At 40.6% G+C, this 23,581-nt stretch overlaps 2 protein-coding genes across 3 annotated transcripts in view; one reads left to right on the top strand and one right to left on the bottom strand.

Moving 5' to 3' along the window:
- The first annotated feature begins 442 nt into the window (after positions 1 to 442).
- On the top strand, positions 443 to 13,264 carry mrpl13 (mitochondrial ribosomal protein L13). Its single transcript, XM_084052654.1, has 7 exons — positions 443 to 763; positions 2,360 to 2,483; positions 3,916 to 4,009; positions 5,586 to 5,646; positions 7,386 to 7,472; positions 8,229 to 8,350; positions 12,788 to 13,264. Exons 1-7 carry the CDS (start codon positions 737 to 739, stop codon positions 12,810 to 12,812), a joined length of 540 nt encoding a protein of 179 aa, XP_083908780.1. The 5' UTR covers positions 443 to 736; the 3' UTR covers positions 12,813 to 13,264.
- Positions 13,265 to 14,926: 1,662 nt separating this feature from the next.
- Positions 14,927 to 23,581, bottom strand: part of col14a1a (collagen, type XIV, alpha 1a) — a 187,695-nt gene continuing 179,040 nt past the window's right edge. Inside the window, exons 46-48 of one of the 2 annotated variants that reach the window (XM_084049635.1) lie at positions 21,682 to 21,759; positions 19,886 to 20,041; positions 14,927 to 16,529 (exon numbers count right to left, since the gene is read on the bottom strand). In XM_084049635.1, coding sequence (XP_083905761.1) covers positions 16,228 to 16,529; positions 19,886 to 20,041; positions 21,682 to 21,759 — 536 coding nt within the window. In that variant the 3' untranslated portion in view covers positions 14,927 to 16,227. Of the gene's footprint in view, positions 17,721 to 19,885; positions 20,042 to 21,681; positions 21,760 to 23,581 lie in introns of both variants that reach the window. The other variant, XM_084049636.1, reaches the window with a different exon arrangement.

The following is a 23,581-nucleotide window of genomic DNA, read 5'->3' as shown; positions in this document are numbered from 1 at the left end:
GCCTAAATAAGCACAACTACACTTTAGAAGCAAGCCCGAAAAAACGCAACCCCCTGTTTCGCAGCTACAAATATTTACAGAAAATCAAGCCCAAAGTCGCTTATAATAAGCGGACATGGCAACACTGGTACCGGGTAGCAGAAAATGTACTTTGTTGCCAAAATAAATAGCCTTTGGGCATTTTTTCAAAGTCTATTTTGGAAATGTAAAATTTTCATAGTTTTGTATGAAAGTAAATATGTAAATATACATTGGAACAGTTTGTTTAAGCAGCAGAGACAGAAAAAAGAAAAGAGGAGGGGGGGGGGGGGGGGGGGCATTCAGGAACAGAGTTTTGTTCAGGACGTGTTTCCACCCGGAGGAGGAGCACCAGTACAACACACAGCCAGCGTTGCCATGTCGGCTACTCGGCTTATTATAACTTTATAAGTGACTTTTGGGCTTCTTTTTAGTTGCGGGTTACAGCTTTTTGGGCTAATTTCTAAAGTGTACTTGCTGATTTATAGGCTTGCTTCCACATTTTTTGTGATTATTATTTAAACCAGTGATTCTCAAATAGCCGATGCATATATTAAAGTGCTCACGTGGGCCATAGTTAGTTGCTGTTTCTTCTGGGCTGGGCTTGTTTTTCTAGACCTGGTTGCTTATTCCTCTCCCAAACGTTGGCAACCCTGCACACAGCATCTGTCACATTTGTTGGGGTCAAAGAGGAAGGATGTCTTCATAGCTCCTCACAATGTCCAGTTTCTCCAGATCTGCCCAGGTGATATTATGCATTTTACATTGTACATCACACAGTAATAATGGTGGCTGTCCTGTCGTTGTTGAAGGTGTGCTTCATTCATGCGAACTCTCTCCACGTTATGTCACTTAGAATGTGGTTAGCATTGATTGCTAACGAGTGATAGCCTGTCATTCAGGCTGAACTTTCATCTGGTTTGGATGGAGCCAGTGGTGGAAAAATAACTCAGATGTTTTACTTAAGAAAAAGTATCAATACTGCAATGTAGAAATACTCTGTTACAAGTATAAGTCCGAAATTCAAATTAAAAATGCACTTGAGTAAAAGTAGAAAAGTATTGGTGTCAACATTGACTTATATTGTACCAAAAGTAGAAAGTACATAATGCAGAACGTCCCATTTCAAGTTTTCAAATGTATAAAAACTTTATACATCTACAGATATACAAGCTCACAATGTGAGCTTGTAAATCTGTAGATGCTATTTTCAAATGGCCGAAAAGGATATAGGGCTATATAAGTGGTAATCTACAAAGTAACTATAACTAAAGTTTTCAAATAAACGTAGTGGAGTAAAAGTATTTGAAATTGGAAATACTCAAGTAAAGTACAAATACCTCAAAATTGTACTTAAGTATTAAGTAAATGTACTCAGTTACTTTCCACCACTGGCTGGAGCCAGGCTAAAAGGGTGACCTTATGGTTGTAACTAACAGCATATTTGTTATTTTGTATTATTGGATCAAGACAATCAATAGATGTATTTTGTAGATTCTGACATTTTATCAGACTCAATAAAAAAAATCTATGATAGTCTTGCTTGCGGTGAGGTCAGAACACACACACACACACATTTGAAATATTTATTTATGTCCACGTAAACAGAAGTACAAGATGTACAAAGGACATACACACTGCCAGTGCAGTCAGATAAAGGGAAAACAGCCAGTTACAAAGTGCATGTAAAGCAGAGCATTGTTACATACAAAACAAAAGATGGCATACTTGTCGAACACAGCGGACAACAATCATGGGTAAAGGAAACAACACCTCCTCCAAATTGAGCGGCTTCCTATAATAGCTGATATTGAGCAGTACCTTGCTAATTGTTTAGCCCTCCTTTTGGAGAGGCCGGCCATTTGCAGGCCCCTCACAACCAATTTGTGCACGTGTCCTAGACTTACTTACTTAATCCTCTTCGTCCCAAGTGGGACTTAAGGCTTCGACGATCTGCCTCCATCGGGACCTGTCTTGTGCTGCATGCTGTGCCTCGCCCTACGTAAGGGGCGTCCTAGACTACCAAAGATAAAAACCAAAAGTTTACATCTGTAGCCTACCTGAGAGATGGTCTGCTCTAGCTGATGATATTAATAATTTTAGCACTTTGGTTAGGAAGGCTTCCTCTAAGCTGTAATCAAAAGTACAGCCGACCTCGAGAATGAACACCTCCCTATGGTTTTCATTAACAACAATGACATCAGGGTTAGCTGAAATGTTAGAGAACACAGAATCATCGTTACACAGGTTCAACATGCTCGGCAACACACTCAACACACATGTTCATAATATTGTCATTTTCTATTTATTGTTTAACTTGGTTGTCTTTCTTTCCCTTCAGCAATGGGCGACTTTTGCCCGTTCGTGGTTCCTGATTGATGCCAGTATGCAGCCACCGGGGAAGATAGCTGCTATGTGTTCTGTCAGGCTACAAGGGAAACACAAACCCATCTACCATCCACTGAGTGAGTCACACACACACACACACACACACACACACACACACACACACACACACACACACACACACACACACACACACACACACACACACACACACACACACACACACACACACACACACACACACACACACACACACACACACACACACACACACACACACACACACACACACACACACACACACACACACACACACACACACACACACACACACACACACACACACACACACACACACACACACACACACACACACACACACACACACACACACACACACACACACACACACACACACACACACACACACACACACACACACACACACACACACACACACACACACACACACACACACACACACACACACACACACACACACACACACACACACACACACACACACACACACACACACACACACACACACACACACACACACACACACACACACACACACACACACACACACACACACACACACACACACACACACACACACACACACACACACACACACACACACACACACACACACACACACACACACACACACACACACACACACACACACACACACACACACACACACACAGGATGGGACATTTTCACAGCTCTAATCCTGTCTCCAATATGGAGCATGATCTTGATCCCAGGCAACTGTATCAGCCGAATCATTTAAGCTTACCTTACCACACATCATCCACACGGTGGCAGTAGAGGATCAGCATAAACTTCATGCATTTGACTGCTGCTCTCTGAATGAATGAGAGTAGTACTGTCTGAATGTACGAATTATTTGATGGATTGGTGTGTACCGTATTTAAATTTTCTTTGAACTACCTTTCTCATGTCTTTCGTGGTTTGTGTGTGTGTTGTGAGGGTACTTTTCATGGCTTATATGAACAAATATTGTGCTCCGGTGGCGCAGTGGTTAAGTGCCTGCCCAGAGGTTGTGGGTTCGAATCCACCGCTGTGCATCCGGCTTTGTCGATTGTCTATACGAACACAATTGGCCCGTGTTTGGAGGAGGGAAGTCAGGCGGGTAAACTGTCCACAGCCTCCTCTGAGAAACAGGGCGAGAAATTGTGCCATTTTATTATGAGCATTATTTGGGACCAATTATATGAAGATAGGTTGAAAATGTGTGAAGTCGTCCTTAACCCATTAAGACCTGAGCTCGGTGCCATGCTACGAGCTTGTATATCTGCTATTTTTATATAACCAAAGTATGAAATAATCGTTTACTTTAGGTGGTACACAGATGCGTTCCCGGTTTTAATGGGTTAAAGCTGAGCTCCGTCCCCTGGATTCCTGACGGGCCGTTGCCCCCCCTGGACCTCATGTCGGTGCCTTACAGCACGTGGCCCCTACGTCCTCCTCATGTCCATGCCTGGTTACTTACCATGTTGTCACCTCTTCCCCATGCAGGTGACTGCGGTGACCATGTGGTGGTGATGAACACCAGACACATTGCCTTCTCTGGGAACAAGTGGGAACAGAAGGTTTACTCATCACACACTGGGTAAATACAAACATTTTTCAATGGATTAATTATATTCCCAAACGAACTGCCCTGCAGTTTCATCTAATTTGTAGACTTGTCTCGTGCCCAAAATGTACATGAATAAATATGTATGATATTTTAATGAGTTTATTAAGATCATACTCTCTAAATAGGCTTTACTACACAATCAGAGGCTTGTTAGATTCTGCTTTGTACTTTTCCTATGCTCACAGTTTTCCTTTTTTTAAATAATTGTAATTATTTTATTTTATTGTTTTTTATTGAAGGAGGTGTGCACAATTTAACGTTTTGCTGGTACTATGTGGGATAACAGATCGGCTCTGCACTGATTTATGACCTGTAGCCTTGGTGCCCACAAGTAGCACTGTATTAACTCCTTTTTAACCTTTTTTCCCAACTAACTTCTGCAATGACCACGGCCCATAGCTATGAGGCCGATTTCATTGGTTAGCACTGCCTGTGAAAGCCGCAGACAGTGATTTTTTTTAATAGTCTATTTGACAGTGGAAGAAAGAAGGGGGAGGCAGTTTCCCGACTCTTCTACCCTCACATCTGTGTTATGAGAAATAGTTTCTGATAACATCTTAGGCCAGAAATAGGCCATGCAGTTGCCTAATATTGTTGAAACATAATCGGGATTCAGGAGCAGAAATGTGTTTCGTATCAAAATGTCTAGATGCGGTCGTTGTTGACTCAATGTCGATGTAGTCTCATTTAGCCTACTTTCATTGCCATTGTACAATTATTACTGTTGTCAACTCAACGTCATCTACTGTGTATATCTATACATTTCAAGAATACTTTCAAATTCAACTCGAGGCTCGTTGAGTCAAGAGCACGGCCATCGCACTGCTTGGTGCGGGCACTCGCTCAGGCGCACCTCATTTGGCTCAAGCCCACTTCTGTCGGTGCACCTGCATTGTTTCAAGTGATGTAGAAAGTCATTAGAAGCCAAATGTTATCATCAACCATTGTTGTTGTCTCTTTGTTGTCGGCGGTCATGGTCCTCCGGCTTTGTATTTGCGTTTAGCTCTACCCCTCATTTGTGTCTGGGTCGTGACCATGTGGAATAGTCCCGGAGGCTGGAGAAAAAAAAAATGTTTTGTTCTGGTTAGCTAAAATACAGGCTATCATTCATAATATATCGTGTCACATTTCTTTAACGACTTTTATGAACTGTCTTCCATAGAAAAATACTAGCAAATGAATAAAAGTTCAAACACCATAATTACATTCATGGACTGGGCTTTGGGACCCATTTCCCAAGACCACAAAGTACTTTAGTGGATATCTAAATAACAGATTGTAGAAGTTCAGTATTGGGGGACTTTTGTGTGTATTCTGATGGTCATTCTTGTACATTACAGGGGCTCAGTATGTTAGTTGCTCTTGTTTGTTCATCACAGTGTATTGTAATGCACATTTCCAGTTTTATCACAAGTAATTGAGCTGTTCGTACAAATCAGAGTTCTCTCATATTATTTAAACACATGGGATAAATGCTAAAATACCATGTTTATCTTTTGTCATGTAAAAGATACTAAGGGTAAGCATTTTTTTTTCTTTTCTTAAGGTATCCAGGTGGATTCAAACAAGTTACAGCTACCCAGCTCCACCTTAAAGATCCGAAAGCTGTACGTATTGATCAAGGCTTGTGTGTTCTCTTACTACTGGTGCACTCCATATGACTCTTCCACAGACTACAAGGGTTTATTTTCTCCTAGGAATGAATAAACTGACATCCATAGAGATTAGTTACATATTGAACATGACACCACTGTACAGAGGAGATGTTTTAATCGTTTGACACTCATCCCTCCGTCCATGCATTCTACTGTATCCTTGCATATTAATGTTAAGCTTACAGAAATGGGATCAAACAACAGTGGGCAGGAGGAGGAGGTGTCTGAATAGCACTATGAGGATGCCGGCTGAAAGATAATTCTTGGGGGTTTGGTTGCATATTTATGGTTCTGTGGAAGGACTTTATTTTGTTACGGGAAGAGTGGAGCTTGGCTTGGCAGCTCTCTGAACACACATAATTGTATTCAGCGCTTCAGTCATTTGGCCTTACTTGACAAACCACTGACAACTTATTCTCATGTTTCTATATTTAGCAACAAAGAAAGAAGCACGCAACTAATATTTGTCCATTTCATTCCACTCATGGTTCAAATACAAGTGTTGATAATATAGCCACAAAATGTAACTAAACCATGTGTCCTAAAATGGCTTAGACAACATTCCATTCAAGAAAGACTAGAGGCAACACCAACACAAGGAGCTCAAAAGGAGGTTGTACATGCACATCACATAAATTATGCCTCTTGTAAACACTCGTAAAAGGGGGTGTTACATTGAAGCCATCAAAGCTGCAGCATCACTTGGAGGCAACCCATAGGCAAGAAAAACGAGTGGAATACTTCTAAGCTAGTCTCAAATCTCTCAACGGTCAAGTCAACAGGCAATCAGCTAAATATGGTGAGCTAGCTTTGAAAGCCTCTAGTCAATTTGCATGGAAGGCTTATAAAAAAAATGAAAAAAGGTGCCTGAAAAATATTGAAGACCCCTGCTATAAAGATGTAGCCCGTGCCCATCACTTCTCATGTGGAGGACCAGCACTAGTAGAGTAAAGAAGGTGATATCGGTCACTGCGTGTATTCCTACGGGCTGTGGCTGTTCCTACGGGCTACCTGTCAGCAGGGAGTGTTGGGCGGGAGGAGTAGGATGAAGGCCCTAAGTCCTCCTGGTGTGGGCTCCTCACTGGCAGGTGAGTTCGTAGGATACAACAGCAGTGACAACACAGAAATGTGTGTGGGGAGGAATTAATTGGCATAACGACTAAATTGTGGAGAAAAAGGGAGTAAAAAATGATTGGCTGCTCTAAATTATAGAAAGAAAAAGAAGGGGAAAAAAAGAAATAATAAGATGCATATATTATTTCATGAGCTTTTTCCACATTATGTTTTTCAGGTGAGCCTCAAACCACAGGCTTGTGGCCTGATGGTGGGTTGGTTTCCATGTGGGTTGAAAAGAAACGATAGGGAAATTAAATTGGACATATATTAGCCGTTTGTCTGCAATGCATCTGTCCAAAATGTCTGTCCAGCAGCTTGGTCCAAGCTGAATTCATGAATAACCAGTTTATTAAGTCATTTAATCACAAAAACCTGGTGATGCCAAAAAGTGTACTTCGTTTTACCCATTGGTGACTGTTTTGGGCATTCGAAAAGACATAATCATTTAGGGTAAACCCAATTTCCAGACGGGATGAAAATGATTTCTGATGGACATTGGCCACATTCTCCAAGTCGGGAGAAAGACCCTCAGGTCTATTCTAACTAACCTTGTAAAATGTTCTTATCCCAAACAGATTGTGAAGTTGGCAATTTATGGAATGCTACCTAGGAACCTGCACAGACGCACAATGATGCAACGCCTGCTCCTCCTTCCTGATGACGTGAGTCCTATTCTTTCTTTCTTTCTTGTCAGTAACGCAGGATTTTCCAGATGGTTTCTGGAAATCTAAGAGAAATGGAACAGTAGCTCTTTTCTTCAGATTCCAGTACTAAAGTTCTAATGACACCTGTGCATTCTGTGTTATCCTGGTGTCCGATGCCAGCGTTGATACTGGTACATGACTTTAATTACAAGTGGAAATAGACGTATTATGAATCCTGCAGAATGATGCGCATAGTCTCATCCGGCAGTACAGCAAGTAAAGTGTATGTCCTCTTCATTCAATGTCAATCTAACCATGAATATTTATGAGATTTTGGTGTTTCTTGATTACTATTCATGTTTTTCACTCTTGCCTGTTTTCTACTTCAGCTTGTAAGCCCGCCTGCTAGACATGAATATTAATATCGGTACACTGTGGATTCTCATGAGTATACTCCTGTGTATCAGGTGTAGCGATTACCCCCGCCTGCTCCTCTGCCTCCTTCCGTCCCCCTGCCTCAACAACACTCCTCTTCCTCCTCATTTATTCTCTCCCCCATTTGTTCTTTTAAGATAAAACTTCATTGATCCCTGGGGTGAAATTTTGGACAACTATTGCATTCACCTCTTCCTATCCTTCCTCTTTCTCCCTTCTTCCCTCTGTCTCCACTTGTTTGTTCTTTCTCCTCCTGCACTTTCTCCTCTTATTCCTCGTTGTCCTGTTCTACCTTTTCCAACTTTACCACTGTCTTTTACCACTCTCCTCATCTCCCAGGTCATTCCAGAAGATATCCTGGCTAACCTGACGGAGCAGCTGCCTCAACCCAGAAAAGTACCCAGGAAGCTGAATGAATACACGCAAGAGGAGATGGACGCTTTCCCCATGCTGTGGACACCGTATGTGCACACACACACACACACGCACACACACACACACACACACACACACACACACACACACACACACACACACACACACACACACACACACACACACACACACACACACACACACACACACACACACACACACACACACACACATCACGTGTGTGTGTTCTATTGCTCTCTAGATGTCCTCTATAAAAAGCCCAGCTTGTAATGCACTGCTGTCAGCTACAAGGTGACACAAAACACAAATCTTCCTGACACAGAATGATGGATGAAAACACTCACATATGCATTACTATGTGAGGATATACTATTGACTTAATTCGCTAAAACCTCTTCCTAACCCCAACCACTTAATGCCTGTCTGTACTGTGACTCAATGTCTTAACTTGAGAAGGCTACCTATTATTTGAAGTAAGAACAGACAAAACTTTAGCAGACTTCCACTCATATTTTTAAGCCTCTTTCATCCTCTCTAAAGCAGCAATATGGAATGTGAAAATGGGGAATATGTAGAAATAGGGGGGAGTGGAATGCACGATGAAGTAAGATATGCACATCAGAGTACATGTACACTACAGTATGTGTAGTAAAGACAAAACCGATTTACATCAAATACCCTTATCTATGTACATTAGTGCAAGTAACCGTGTGAGCTAAAACAAGCATGGTTATTTACAGCTAGCTGCATGCACTGTCTTTTTTATTTTATTCATTTTTTTTTGCATAGTGGCAGAGTGATCTCCATGTGTTTGGGTGGGTTTCCTCTTGCTACTGCCATTTCCTCCCACACCAAAATAAATACTCCTGCCATTGCCCTTGATCAAGGTGCTGGCATTTCAACTGGAGTTGGTCCCCAGGTGCTGCACTGTGACTGCTCACCGCTTCTAAGTAGTTAGAATGGGTCAAATGCAGAGGACAAGTTTCCGCAAGGGGATACTAAAGTACAAAATAATATACAACATCATTGTTGTTGTTGTGTGAAAATATACAGTACATACATACAGTACATGCATGTACGCATACAGTACTTGCAGTATATACATGGTGCGCATTCAAAGACTATGGCAGAGTGCCTCTAATGAGCATTGCAAAGATGTTCACACAGCACAATTGTGTTAATCACACGTGAGCCAAATCTGATGGGTTTTCCACATATAGCCAAAAGTGTAAAGAGAACATAGTCACCTGTTAGAAGTCAGGGCTCCTATCCCTGTGCCAATCCACTGCATGGTACTCTTGTTTTGATCTATCCAGGCATGTGTTGTAGTTACACTTTTTTTACCATACCATTCCCCCACGTTTTGTGATGCAGTTGGCACATACACACAGCGTGCCCTGGGGTTTTTGGTCTGAGCCTTCATTTACATATCACAGAAAATCACGCCATGACTGACCAGTCATGGCCAGTCGTTTAATGTGATGCCCCCAGCAACGAATCAGTCAGAGCGGTGTTAACAGCTGTTTAAACAAAATCAAGGGGCGGGCTATCGTGTCCAGCCAATGAGCTCTCACTTCTCACAGAAGAACAGTCAAACCCACAATTCCCCCGACCCAACAAAAATGGTCTGTTCCAGGCTTTTAAAAAAATGTACACACAAAAACCTCTTATTTTGCAGTGCTACGCATTGCTACCAAAACGAGGGAGCATACTCATGCAGCTCAAAAGATGTTGGAATTGTGGTGAAGATTAGATAGCTAGTTGCCCAATTTAAGCACTTTCACCCTGGTGTCCCTATTTTGGGCATGTCATTTTTCAAAATGGATCTACTCTCACAACACTTTGAGATGCGACACGCGAGCTTGTAGAACAGCTATTTTCACCACATATGTAAGAATAAAATGGGGCTCAAATTAAGTGGTTAAGACGTCCTTAGGCGAGAAAGAGCAGCAAGACAGTGTAGTCCTTACATTCATACATTAAATTGTATAATATGTACCAGGCATTACTGAAGATCACAGAGGCTTCTGTGAAACCCTTTATAAATTGGTCCCATTTGATGCCATCAAGCTTTTTTTGTCTGAGACTGTTGAATTACGTGTTGGTGGAAAAAGGTAGATGGTGCTATTATATAGCACCTTTATTCCAAGCGCTTTAATATCTGCATTACATTCACTCTCCAACGGCAGATGAAAACATGCAAGGCACAAGCCTGCTCATCGGCAGCAGTTAGGGGTTTGGTGTCTTGCTCAAGGACTCTTTGACTCTAACCCAGGGGTAGCCAGGATCGAAATGGGAACCTTCCAATTCCCAAGCAGCCACTGCCGCCCGCTCCCATAGGACTCATTTATTTCCATTTCTCCTGGTTCTGCTCATATTGACACTCAGGTACTGTAGTCAGGTTATGTATAGATCAATTACAGTTTTGAAAATATTCTTTCAAACTTTGGGGAGATACAGTTTCTCGTTGGGATGCTGACATGGCAACAAGAGATCACATTCATAATCAGATTCATGGATTTTCTGAGCTGTATTTTCTGGTTGGAGATTACTGACATTCGGCGTGACCTGTGGTTTGCTGGCATAATAATGTAGTCTTTTCTCATTTCTCTGGTCTTGCCTGTATGAGACATCACTCTGACAGGTTACCCGGCAGAAACTCTCAAGTTTCCTATCACTCGGCACTAGTCTTAAAGGGCAGAGCTGGAAATTGTCTCTCTAGGCTTTTGAGATTTCTATTTGCTTCCAGTGGATCAAAGATGAGGAAACGTGTTGGCACTTCAGCATGCACTAAGTTAGCCATATAGCTATGAATAGAGTATAACTATGAACTGGATGTTCGACTGCTTATTTTATTCATTTAGTTTATATTGATATGTTTTAATCACTTTGTGACTGTCATTGTCTGAAAGGTGCTCTATCCTATATTAGAATTGGCTAATGGGAGGGCGGCTGGACCTCTGATGTCATTCTGACTCGGCCATAAACAAACCTTATATTTTTAAGTCAAATAGGCTCTGTGCATGACTGTAGTTCCTTTTCCAGAACCTGTTTAATGTTCTGGGTTACTTTCCCATAGCTTCTTTTGATTGGTTCAGCAGCAGATTTGAACCAGAAACGCATATGAAGGTGTCATGTGTTTTCAGTATCTGTCGGGTGGAAACGTCATGTCCAAAACTGTAACTTTTTAGAATTCAAATTCTAAAATGGCAAAACTAGCAGTTCTACTAGCTCTTGTAGATCTGCTACTTTTGATGCTTTTGTGTGACGCTGTAGTATGATCAAGTATTGATCATACTACAGTAGTATGATGAACTGCAGAGGCCAATGAGGTATCTAGGTTTCTATATCTGTGGTGCTGAGTCTCTTTGTAGACCTGCATTGCATGCTGGTAAAAAAAGAGGGAGAAAACACATATTGGTGATGTGCTGGCCAGGGCTCAATCATAACATAATAAAAAGAGTTGTTGCACACATTTATTAGATCAAAAATCATTTGATTTCATTAAGCATAAAATGACTGCCGTACATCTCGACTGAATAATAACATTCCTTACAGTACTTTGAGATTATTAAATCCATTTCAAAAACGGCAACAACACCACAAGGTTGTTGTTCATTCCTTACTTTTAAAGTGTATGTAAGGTTAACATATCTGGTTACTGTTCATTCATAACCCCAAAGTATTGTGTGTCCATGTGTACGTCTGTATCGATACATATGTGTGTGTGTGTATTTATTATTTCATTGCTGTCAGAGAGTGTATGGCGATTGAATGAGCTGTTGCTTTTGTTTTACTAGTCCAATCTTCTGAGCCAATCAATGTGTCGCTTTGTGGTCATCAAAGTCAACCCAATCCAGGTTCTTTATTAAATATGTGGGCTCTGGCTTAGTTGATATCCACTAAGAGTATTTATTTTAGCATGACTTCAGCATCTACACATATGTTGGTGTGTTGGAGGGCGCAGGGTGCTTCGGTCGTCAAAGGCGATTCAATAGTTGCCCTTTATTAAATACATAATTAATATTCTCTTAGGAAACACTGGGCAAGCAGAGGAAATAGATTGTTATTGGAAATGCATACTACTCACACATGCACAACAAGAGCGACAGCACACACACACATTCAGAGGCATGCACTCTCAACAGACCCACACCATACAAATACAAGTACACACAAATAACCAATATTACAATTGTGTCTTTGCTACAACAGTTGATAACAAAGACATTACACATAGAGTGTGTGTGTGTGTGTGTGTGTGTGTGTGTGTGTGTGTGTGTGTGTGTGTGTGTGTGTGTGTGTGTGTGTGTGTGTGTGTGTGTGTGTGTGTGTGTGTGTGTGTGTGTGTGTGTGTGTAAATAAAATGGGAAAAAGTTGATGGAGTGTCTGTTTTTTCTTTTTAAAGATATCATCTGTCTGGTTTCGCTTTCGTTGCATTTTCAATCTCCATTTTCCTAGCTCCTTCCTAATGTGTTGTTTTTCCTCTGCTTTCTTCTCAGACCTGAAGACTACAAGATGAAGTGAAATCATTACCAGATCAGAGACCGTTTGGCCAGGTTGTGTTACTGTATATTGATGCCACTTTCCTCTCTAGAGCTGTGTCTTTTACTTCAGATCTGGGTTTCCAGAAGCATTGTCGTACTAAACATTAATACATTTTTATGTACGTTTTTGCTAAGTTATTGTAAAGTAATGCTTATCTAAACGGAGAGAGATCGTTAGATGCCACAAGTACCAAAGTATAATTTTAGTTGTCACATTTCTTCACTGAAAAATAAATAAATTATGCTTACTGTAAGCTGCCCTGCTATAATCTTCCTTCTGTTGACTGTACTGTAGTTGACACATTTAGACAGATGCTTTGAGGAGAACCAACACAGTGCTTTTGAAGATATTTTTTTCTACTGTGATTACAGTACAGTATGCAAAATGTCTGTTGTGAAAATAAATAATCATTGTTGTTGTTTTTTCAGTTATACCTGTGTATTACATTATTAAAATACATGGTCAGAAATGCGCTAGGGCCACAGTGTTGGTACCTGTTCCCCAAAGTACAGTGTTGTTAATTCACCCTCAAAGGCAGTGATGTAGTTGATGTATATTTTGGGTCTTGAGTCAAGACCCAAAATATCAAAATATCTTTCGCGGTGACGCCATGCTGTGGAAAACACGCCCATAGGCTAAGCTTTGCAGGACGTGCTGTGATTAGATTGGCTAGCGAGACACATGATGAAATTAACTTCAAACTTCGCAGACGCGCTGTGATTGGCTAGCGAGACGCATGATGAAATTAATAATAATGTAAAAAATTTAAGCACGTCACTTCGCAGGACGTACTGTGATTGGCTAGCGAGACGCATGATGAAATTAATAACTCATAAATAGTGTTATGTTTTATATATTTTGTTTAAGACTTACAGTAGGCTGCCCTGCCCCACTGGAATACAGTGACTGATATGAATTAATAATATAATACTGGACTATACGTAAAATGAATACCTTGTGATGTCAGTGACATTTTATTACAAATGAAAATAAAAATAAGAAACAGTGCAGTAACAATACGTTTTCGTATAGCAGCAATTTTGCATGTACAATATAAATATTAATATATTGTCTGTTGGGCGGAAACCTCATTATGGCCAAAACTGGTACTTTTCAGCATAAAACATTCTAAAATAGCAAAAACAGCAGAAAAACAAGACTCGCGCAACGCTTTGCATAGTCTCGAGTCTCGCGTAGCTATCTGCGTGAAGTGGGCGGACGCCAACCTGCTTCCGGTCTCCTAAAAAGGCGTCCGGCCACTTCGCGCAGATAGCTACGCGAGACTATGCAGATAAGGGAAGTAAACCGGAGATGGTGTGTCTTGCCGAGTCTTGTTTTTTTTTATTTCAAAAAGCATTAAGCATTGGTTCTCAAAGTGGGGTCCGGGGACCCCCAGGGGTCCTTGGGGGGGTTGTCCCCCCCAAGGTGAATATTGGAATATGGCGCTGTATTCCAGTGGGGCAAGGCAGCTTACTGTAAGTCTTAAACAAAATATATAAAACATAACCCTAACCCTCAACAGTGGGATAAAATCAATATGGTAATGTATTATGCAAATGAGCCATACGGTCGAATGTAAACAAATCGCTAGTGCAGTCTGGATCTGTCATCTTTGGTGCTTGCTATGGCGCTTCCCTGTCTTCTATGGTGCTTCCTATGGTGCGTTGGACGGATGAACAGGGGGAAACAGTCTCCGGCCTTAGCGGAGAAATTTGATATAGTCATTACTTACAAATGCATTTTTCAATTACCCAATAACGTTTTGTTTACAAAGCACTGGCAATTCTCTGGCCTATCTCCACAAAGGCATAGATGTTGGCGACAAAATTTGATCCTTGTAGGATATACTGTAGATGCAGAGTGAACATGTTCCAAACAGTGGCTTTGATCCAAGGACCTTTACTCTCTGGGCTATTATAGTAGCCCAGCGAGGGCAGTGGTTGACATCTTCAGCCTCCTAAATCCAATTGTGATTTTTTTTATTTTGACCAGTAAATGTTTAACACAGTAAAAAACACAATGCAAAAGTCTTATTACAGTTTTATTGGTTATAAAAACAAACAATAAAATAAATAACTTCTTATAGTGCCAAAGGTTTGGTTGGTGGTGTGACACATTGCATGGGTAACTGTTTTTAGTTCCTTCAACTTAAGTTGAGCTGGAATCTAAATTCATTAATGTTTTTATCTGGTAGAAGACAACTGGGATGATGTTATTGGTTCCATTGTGCCAGACCAGGATCAATCACACCCAGAAACATTTTACTTCAGATAACTGGATTGAGGTCTACTTCTAGCAGAGGGCTAAGGCCAAACTGCACGCTCAACGAATCGGTAAATGACTTCCACAGTGAATAGGCCTTACTTTGCATAAGAACAACAGTAAAAACAAAATGGGATGGCAAGGCAAGTTAAAAAACAAAATAAAAAACAACAGACATGTATAAATTCAGCACATTTTAACTCACTAGGTTAATTCCTTTTTTTTAACCTGTTCAGAAACAAATCTCATCCAACACAGTATAATGTGTCAAACAACACAATGTAATGGCATAAAACATTAAATTATTTTGTGTTCCACAGTGTTAATGTTGAAATTTGACACAGAATATGTTGCTTCAACACTGTCTGTCATTGGGGACAAAAACGCCAAAGTTATTTCAGTTTTAGAAAAATCATATGAAAAGCGAAGCCACTTGACAAATACTGAGAAATCACTTGGAAAATATTGTCTTGACACATAACACAATTATGTATATATTCTGTATTTCCCTTTTTTCCATGTGCATGGACACAATAATCATTTTCATTATAAAAAGCAGCCTGTACAAATGTAATCAGTTCATCTTCATCCAAAGTTCATCTAGCTAGCTACACACAACCAAATCAGAAATCAAGATGCACATGTCCAGTTATAATTGTCAATGGTTGGCTCAAGAGTGACATGCAGCTTCACAAAAAAGAAAAGAAAAAAGAAACTAAGGTCCTGAAATCAGCTGTAGATGGGTATAGATTCTCTTTCTTTTACATAACCCCTCAACAGTACTAGCATAAATCAGGCACTTTTTCGGATACCCCTCTGACAAAGATAATATACAAGAGTCCACTCAGCTATTTACATGGTTTCACCTGGTGGAGTGAACAACTGGGGTATACAAGGAGGGGGGCTGGGTGGTTCTCACCACAGTTTCAAATAGAGTGTATTTGGACGGTGTGATAGACTACAGTACGTATGTTATGTACATGTACATGTATGTATGCGTGTGTGTGTGTGTGTGTGTGTGTGTGTGTGTGTGTCATTTTGTGTCTATGTATGCATGTGTCATGCGTGTTCATGTTTATCTTAGTGTGCAGGGCTCAAGCACTTGAGGTGAGTCAATCCTTCCATCCTTCCTCTAAATGCCTCCCTCCTGCCTGTCCTCCATGACAACCACGTCGCTACTCTCTCTTCCATTCAGATCACGTGAAAGCCTGCTGAGAACACCTGGTGACCTCAGCTCCACATCGTCCGAGTGGGCAGGACTAGCACGATATCCATGGCGGGGGGCCGGGGGCTGTCGAGGGTAGTACTGAGGGGGGTAACTGCGATAATATGGGTCTTGCTCTTCATCCTCCTCCTCCTCATCCCCTTGGTCATTGTTGTAAGCCACAGCAGCAGGGTTGTGCGGCTGGTAGCCTCCATGGGGCAAGGGTTGGACTGATGGGGGATATTGTGGGTTCAGTTTGGTTAAACAGCTAAAAGCATCTTATGAGCCACCACCATGGGATGTGCTTAGCAAGCATGAAAACACTGAGGCAATGGGTTTAGTAGCAGGTTAGGAAGTTGAGTAGTTTTATAGGCAGATTTTGCGCTGTGACAAAAGAGATGTCTGGGAATCGTATAACAGAGGCCCGTGTGGAAGATAGAACTTTACAAGCACTTTAGTGATGCAAAAATGTGCATGTTGTTGGTCTGGCTATGTTCGTTTCTCTGCCACTTAATAGCAACAGAAATCAGCAAATTGCCATATGCAATGGACAGGAGCAGGAGGTAAATAAGAGCGAGTGGTTGAAAAGCAAATGAGGTGAACCAACTTAATAGAAAATTAAGAGGTTTTGTAAAAGAAGAATAGTTTATAGAAGCTCGTACAGAGGTTGCAGCAGCGAAGCATTACACAAACTGTTGGATCAGACCAAGAGTTTGTTGACAGATGGCACTTAAACTCGATGGTGGTGATCATTAAAGCACATTTTTACTCCAAACGTTTTGGACTCAGGGGAGGATAAACTGTATTTTTTTGTCTGGCGACTGACAAGTAATGGCATTGCAACCTTCAGGGGCAGCTTTAATTATAACAACCACCTGTTACCTTAAATGACGCTAGAAATGAGCCCTGTTTCAATTCCAAATAACCACCCCAGGGTGCACTTTACGACATGGGACTACCGTTTGGGAACTGCCACGCAGCATTTGGATAAGATCCAAAGGAGGGGTTGTGGGAGATTAAAACAGCACCTTGTAATGCAACACAAATTGCTAACCAAAACTACTGATCATGTGTGTCACATTTTCAAAACACTGTGAATTTCGCCAGATTGAATATATACTGGCCTATACAGTTTTGCTGGCCAGAATAATTATTTGGAAAAATGGGTCCTTATATAAAAAGCTGGAAAACCACTGCCCTGCAAGGGTTGAAAGCCATGGTCAGGAGGACATACGGGTGCTTTGAGGAAATCAGTAAGAAATCTTTGAAATAATTTCCTCTCAATTGTCCTTGTGTTATTGGACACAGAGCTGGATAAGGAATGAAGTTTGGAGATAATAAAAGGGGGAGGAGGAGAGGAGGACGGCTGAAGTACTAGGAGAATGGTCCTCAGTAGTCATTCTCATAGTCCTGTTGTTGTGCTTTGTTCAGAAGAAGGATGGAGAACGGGAAGGAGAAAAGGAAAAGGTGTTAGCACATAGAAAGAAATCTCAATGACCTTTGAAACCACATTGACAGAACGTTCCCCAGATGCTGGGTCATGGTTGTGGAGGGGAGGAGAAATTTAGTGTTACTATTTTGAATGTTCATTTCAGTAGGAGAAATTTGACAAAATGTTAATAACCCAGCATTTAACAACCCAAACAAGAGAGAAGAGATCGATTTAAAGTGTTTGGTTAAAACAAAAATGTGTTGAACCTCTATCTGTCTTTCTCTATACAAGAAAGTGAAAATACAGATTCATACACAGAAGACAGTGTTATAACACAATATGAGTGTGTTTTCCACAAGGGAATACAGAGAAATACCACCAATACCAATATAGCAATACCAATACTGAGACTAATTAAATCAAAACCTTATAAAACAGCTATTCATTTTAAATACACAGTGCATCCGCAGCATTTACAAAATAAAAGATCAATATATCTTTTTCATACTTATGTGTACAAGGTATTGGTGAACAGCTACACAACTAAAATTCAATCACAGCACTTCATTGATTTTCAAAGGACATATTTATAGTGGTCATTCAGGTGTTTTCTTGATCCCAGAGAGGCTTTGAATTTTAGGCTTAGTTTTCCTTGTGGGGATGGATGTCCCAATAGCTATAATCATGCTTTTAAAACTCATTCAGGGGTCTTATGTATGATAAAGACACATTTAAAATAATCAGTCAGTGAAACTCTTCAGACATCTAGACAGGGAAACCATTCAGAACCATGGGCAGCATTCTCCTGTCTTATAAAAGAAAAAAGACAAGGAAATCCTATTCTGACTGGAATCCTGAATGCAGTTTGGATGATGTAATGTCTCACCCGTCAGCAAGGTTTTTTTTTTGCTATAATATATCATGACAATGACTTGTCAAACAGCTGTCAGATGTGTAACAGTCTGGATGAGATGACCCAAGGCACCAGTCATCCTTATTAAATCGTCACATTTATAAAGAAGCATAGACAATCCCAAAAAACGGGTGTGGACTTTCAAACACGGACAGTTTTTGTGTGGGTTTACAATTGTGATCTGTGTGTGGGCAATTGGGACTAACTGCAGCTATGGTGTGCATGCGTCAGTGAGTGCGCGCATACATACGTGTGTGTGTGTGGGGGGGGGGGGGGGTGAGAGAGAGCGGAAGAGACAGTGTGTATGGTACCTATGTTTATAAGAGACATGGTCACAGTCAGTGACACAGCCTTGTTAATCCATCAAAGTTTAAACTTCATAGTGGAACAATACTGTAAAACACACATTACTATGCAATTCTCTGAGAGGTTTATGAGGACAATTAACCATCTTACAGCATGTTGTCACTGTGAAAAGACTAATTCAATGTATTATTTTAAGCAAAAAAAGTTTTATGAGCTGGAAAGACAGGGCAGGGTTGAACTATTAAGTTGTTTGTGTCAGTAAAAAGATCAAATATAAAAAATAAATAGATAAAATTAAATAATTCTGAGTAAATTCTCCAAATAAAAATATGGATAGTTAACATGTGTCCTGAACAAAGTGAGCTACTTTTAAAAGTAGCGAATTACATACTATATTTTTGACTTCATGAGAAGAAATTAACTCTTATCCCTGAGAGCACGGATAGTGTGTGTATGTGTGTGGGGGGTCCGTGTGTGTGTGTGTGTGGGGTGGGGGGGGGGGGGGGGGCACCATGGAGTCAAGCTGATGTGGTTCAGAGTTGCGTTAGCCAGACTTGTTCAGCATTATAATTATTTATAATCATCTGTCTGTTTGACTTTTACAATATTCAATAAAACGTACTTGTTGTGTATATGAGGAGCTTCTTAAACGTACTTTTGAAAACATACTTTTATCGAATGGCCTTTCCGTAATTAAAACATTTGAAACGTTATTGATTCCGTTAATGTTTTTATTTCTCAATGCACTTTGTATTTTATATCTCATGTTTTATTCTGTTGGTGACTTTATTCCGTTTTCTTCAGTTTTATGCAACTTCATTTTGATAAGTTCTTTACATGATAAGTGCAAGTGCTTTATATTTTTGTGTTCAAAGTGGTCAAAGTCCCTGTGAACAAGACAGTCAATTAAATAGCATTACCCTAAAGATAGTTACCTCCAACATTGTATCCCATGCAGGAGTTCTGGTCACAGTAGCCTGGTGGACCAGCTGGTCCTGTGGATCCTGAAGTCCCTGGTCTTCCTGGTGTCCCCTGGATGCCAGGCCTTCCTGTTGGGCCCTGACTGCCCGTCCTACCTTCACCTGGTAAACCTGAAGGTGTCCAACATTTACAGAAGTTCTGGTGAAACTCCTGCAGTTCACTGCAAATGGAGCAACTATGTACTGTAAGGAGGAAGGGGATTATAGGGAGTAGAGCAACGCTTCCCAACCTTCTGTGGATCAGCGCCCACTTGAAAACTCATTTTTCAAGGTATTACAGAAAAAACACCATGACACTACATATTTATTTTTAATATAAATGTTATATTATCCTTAAAATAGTGTTTGTTTCAATTATTTGGGGGCCCACTTGCAACATCCTCACGGCCCACCAGTGGTCCCTGGCCCACAGGTTGGGAAACGCTGGAGTAGAGGAAGGAGAAGGAGGGGTGTAGAAAGGAGGGGATGCATAAAAGAATGCACTCCTAGTCCCACAAAATCATTCTGTAAACTTTCAACCTTCCTCTTTTCTATCTAGGGCATCAACGATTAAAGGGAAGCAAATTCTCCACTGTTGCTTCTGGGTGCGGGAGACAACAATGAACGTCCACATGCTGTTCCAACACATGCAAACAGGCATAACACAAGATCCAAGCTGTGGTATTCCTCTTTAACCAGATAACCCACGTTCCTGTTTGCACAGTTAGGGACCGCTCCATCAGGAATCACTCTAACAGTCAGCAGAAATATGAAATCAATATTTTTAGGTTTTTCAGTTGCCGAGCGCTGAAAACTATGATCCCTCAAATATTCCAGTGAAGCACAGTGGATAATGCCAGAGCCCACTACCCCATCCCTGCTCTCTCAAGGAGGCATGTTCTTCTTCTCTTCGTGTTATTTGATCACAGAGAAACAGCCAAGGAGTTTTCTTGGCTTGATGTGTGAGTATTTTGATCATGGAAGATAAACAGAAACCCACACTAACATGTTTCTCATAAACACAGGAACCTGACATCTACAGCATGCAGAAAAATCAATATGGTGAATTATATTCTGTTTAAATGTTATATATGGTATACAACACACACACACACACACACACACACACACACACACACACACACACACACACACACACACACACACACACACACACACACACACACACACACACACACACACACACACACACACACACACACACACTCTCTCTCTTTAGGAATGTTACATTAAAAAACTGCATAGGTGCATGCAATCTTTTGAATGTGTTAATAAACTGCATAGGTGCAATCTTTTGAATGTGTTAATAAACTGCATAGGTGCATGCAATCTTTTGAATGTGTTAATAAACTGCATAGGTGCATGCAATCTTTTGAATGTGTTAATAAACTGCATAGGTGCAATCTTTTGAACGTGTTAATAAACTGCATAGGTGCAATATTTTGAATGTGTTAATAAACTGCATAGGTGCAATCTTTTGAATGTGTTAATAAACTGCTGCAATCTTTTGAATGTGTTTAATAAACTGCTGCAATCTTTTGAATGTGTTTAATAAACTGCTGCAATCTTTTGAATGTGTTAAACTGCATAGGTGCAATCTTTTGAATGTGTTAATAAACTGCATAGGTGCAATATTTTGAATGTGTTAATAAACTGCATAGGTGCAGCTTAATGGATGTGTTCATTTTAACTGCTTAGGCCCATGGAGGCTGTACTACACAGTGTATTATTAACAACAAGGTTAGTTGTACCTGGGGGACCGGGTGGTCCTCGAGGTCCCTGATTTCCAACACCATGACTCCCCTTCTCTCCTTTCTCTCCAGAGAGACCTGAAAACAGACAGACCCAAGAATGTAGGGTGGAGCAAGCTAATAGTGCACCTCTGATCGAAGTATATAATTGATCCGTTTTATTTCTGGCCTACGTAAGCCCTGGTGAGTATATCACCTATCAGCCACCACTAATGGCAATCACGTTGTTATTGTTGCATTTCAAACTTTCATAAAAATGTTCTAGTTCTAATTCTGTGGTTGCTGATACTACTCAGATGTCTATGAAACCATTTAATGTGGTGATTTCCCTGTTGTTGTTTTTCTTCATCCGTCTATGTTTATGTAGATTTTGAATTGTATACATAGAGATAGCACAGAGGCTGCACAATCAGTATTGTTATATCTATGGTTTTACTTGGCTGAAGCGCCAAGCCTATTCTGAAATCTGCTGACTATAGTAACTACCCTCCACATCAATCAATCACTCACTGACAATCACACAAGCATGTGCATGCGTGCACACATGCATGCATGGACACACTTTAAATTATTTCTTTTGAACAATGCATTGACATACAGTATTACAGCACATGGACGCACGCATTTTACATTACACTAATACTCCTGCACAGACGTGGCCCTGTATTAGTGAGCGAAATTGTGGTTGGTGGCTAGCTGGTGGTTTTGGTTTAACACCAGAATGACATGAGGTTTCTGAGTGAAACACACAGCCAACCTTGCCTTGAGTTGTTGTTTGCGCAAGAAACAAGGACCAGTCTTTGGAGTTACCCAAGTGCTCTGAGCTCCCTGCAATAATTAGTTAGATTAATTAGATTAGACTAAATACAGTATGAGGCTGCAAAATAAGCTTTAGGTTGCAAGATGAGTTCTTTTGAAAATGGGACTCTCCAGAGAAAACGTTTGCTTTAAAGCCATATTCTCTCTCCACTGACTAGCATAGCCTACATTAAATTAGTGAAAACTTTTGTTTCAAGGTTAAACAGAATATTAATGTATCAGGCTTCCTTTGATGAATCACTTCTGGAACAGGCAAATTATCAAATTGGGTGGCGGCAATGAGAAATGCCCCAAAACACAGAAAAGGAAAGGTAACCCAGTTTATTAGTCAAAATAGTATTTTATGAAGGTCTTGTCCATTAATGTTGCATAAAATCTGCCAGCAACCTCCATTCTCTTGTCCATAAACGACAAATTATTCTTCCTACTCCAGATAATACAGTATCTATAGTTTATTTTACTATAGAACAAAGGTCCTCATAATGTGTTTAAGGAAACCAGCTCTTACAATACATAGAGACCTCTTGTCCCTGCCTGACCACCCGAGAATCAGACTTCCATATAAAATGACCATTTAGTTTATTTATTTTAGAAGAAAGTAGAAAGGGCTAGCCCCAATGAAAATAAGTCCAACCTTTTTATTTGTGTCCTAGACCTTTTCTCCCTGCAGTGTCTGAATACTCTATTTTCAGTAGTCCGTGTAAAAAAATAAAGTAGTTTGTGTGAGTTGGACCAGTGGCTCCTGACTGCAAATGTTATTGGGGAGAATTACAGGGGCCCTTAGGACCAAAAGGTCTGAACCACCATTTTAGGGTAGAAGAGAGGACAACTAGTCTGGAATATGTTTTGACCCTGACCTTGAGTAAACCTGCCTCAGCGCTCTGCCCCACGTATGTAGTGTAAGACCACACTTACAGTATTACTGCATTGGAGCTGTTTAGAGGTGAACAGAAAGCAAGTTGTTTGAATACAAATTATTTCTCTTGTAAGGGACTGCGGGAAAAGGCAGACTTGAATTACTGCCTTTTAAACTGAAGTGACATTAAAGCGAGCACTAACCATAAACTGTAAATCTGTTGGT

This window comes from Gymnoscopelus microlampas (assembly GCF_963454915.1).
Source record: "Gymnoscopelus microlampas genome assembly, chromosome: 3".
Taxonomy (NCBI): Eukaryota; Metazoa; Chordata; class Actinopteri; order Myctophiformes; family Myctophidae; genus Gymnoscopelus; species Gymnoscopelus microlampas.
The sequence above is the reverse complement of the archived record's forward strand: the minus strand, read 5'-3'. Positions and strand labels throughout refer to the sequence as shown.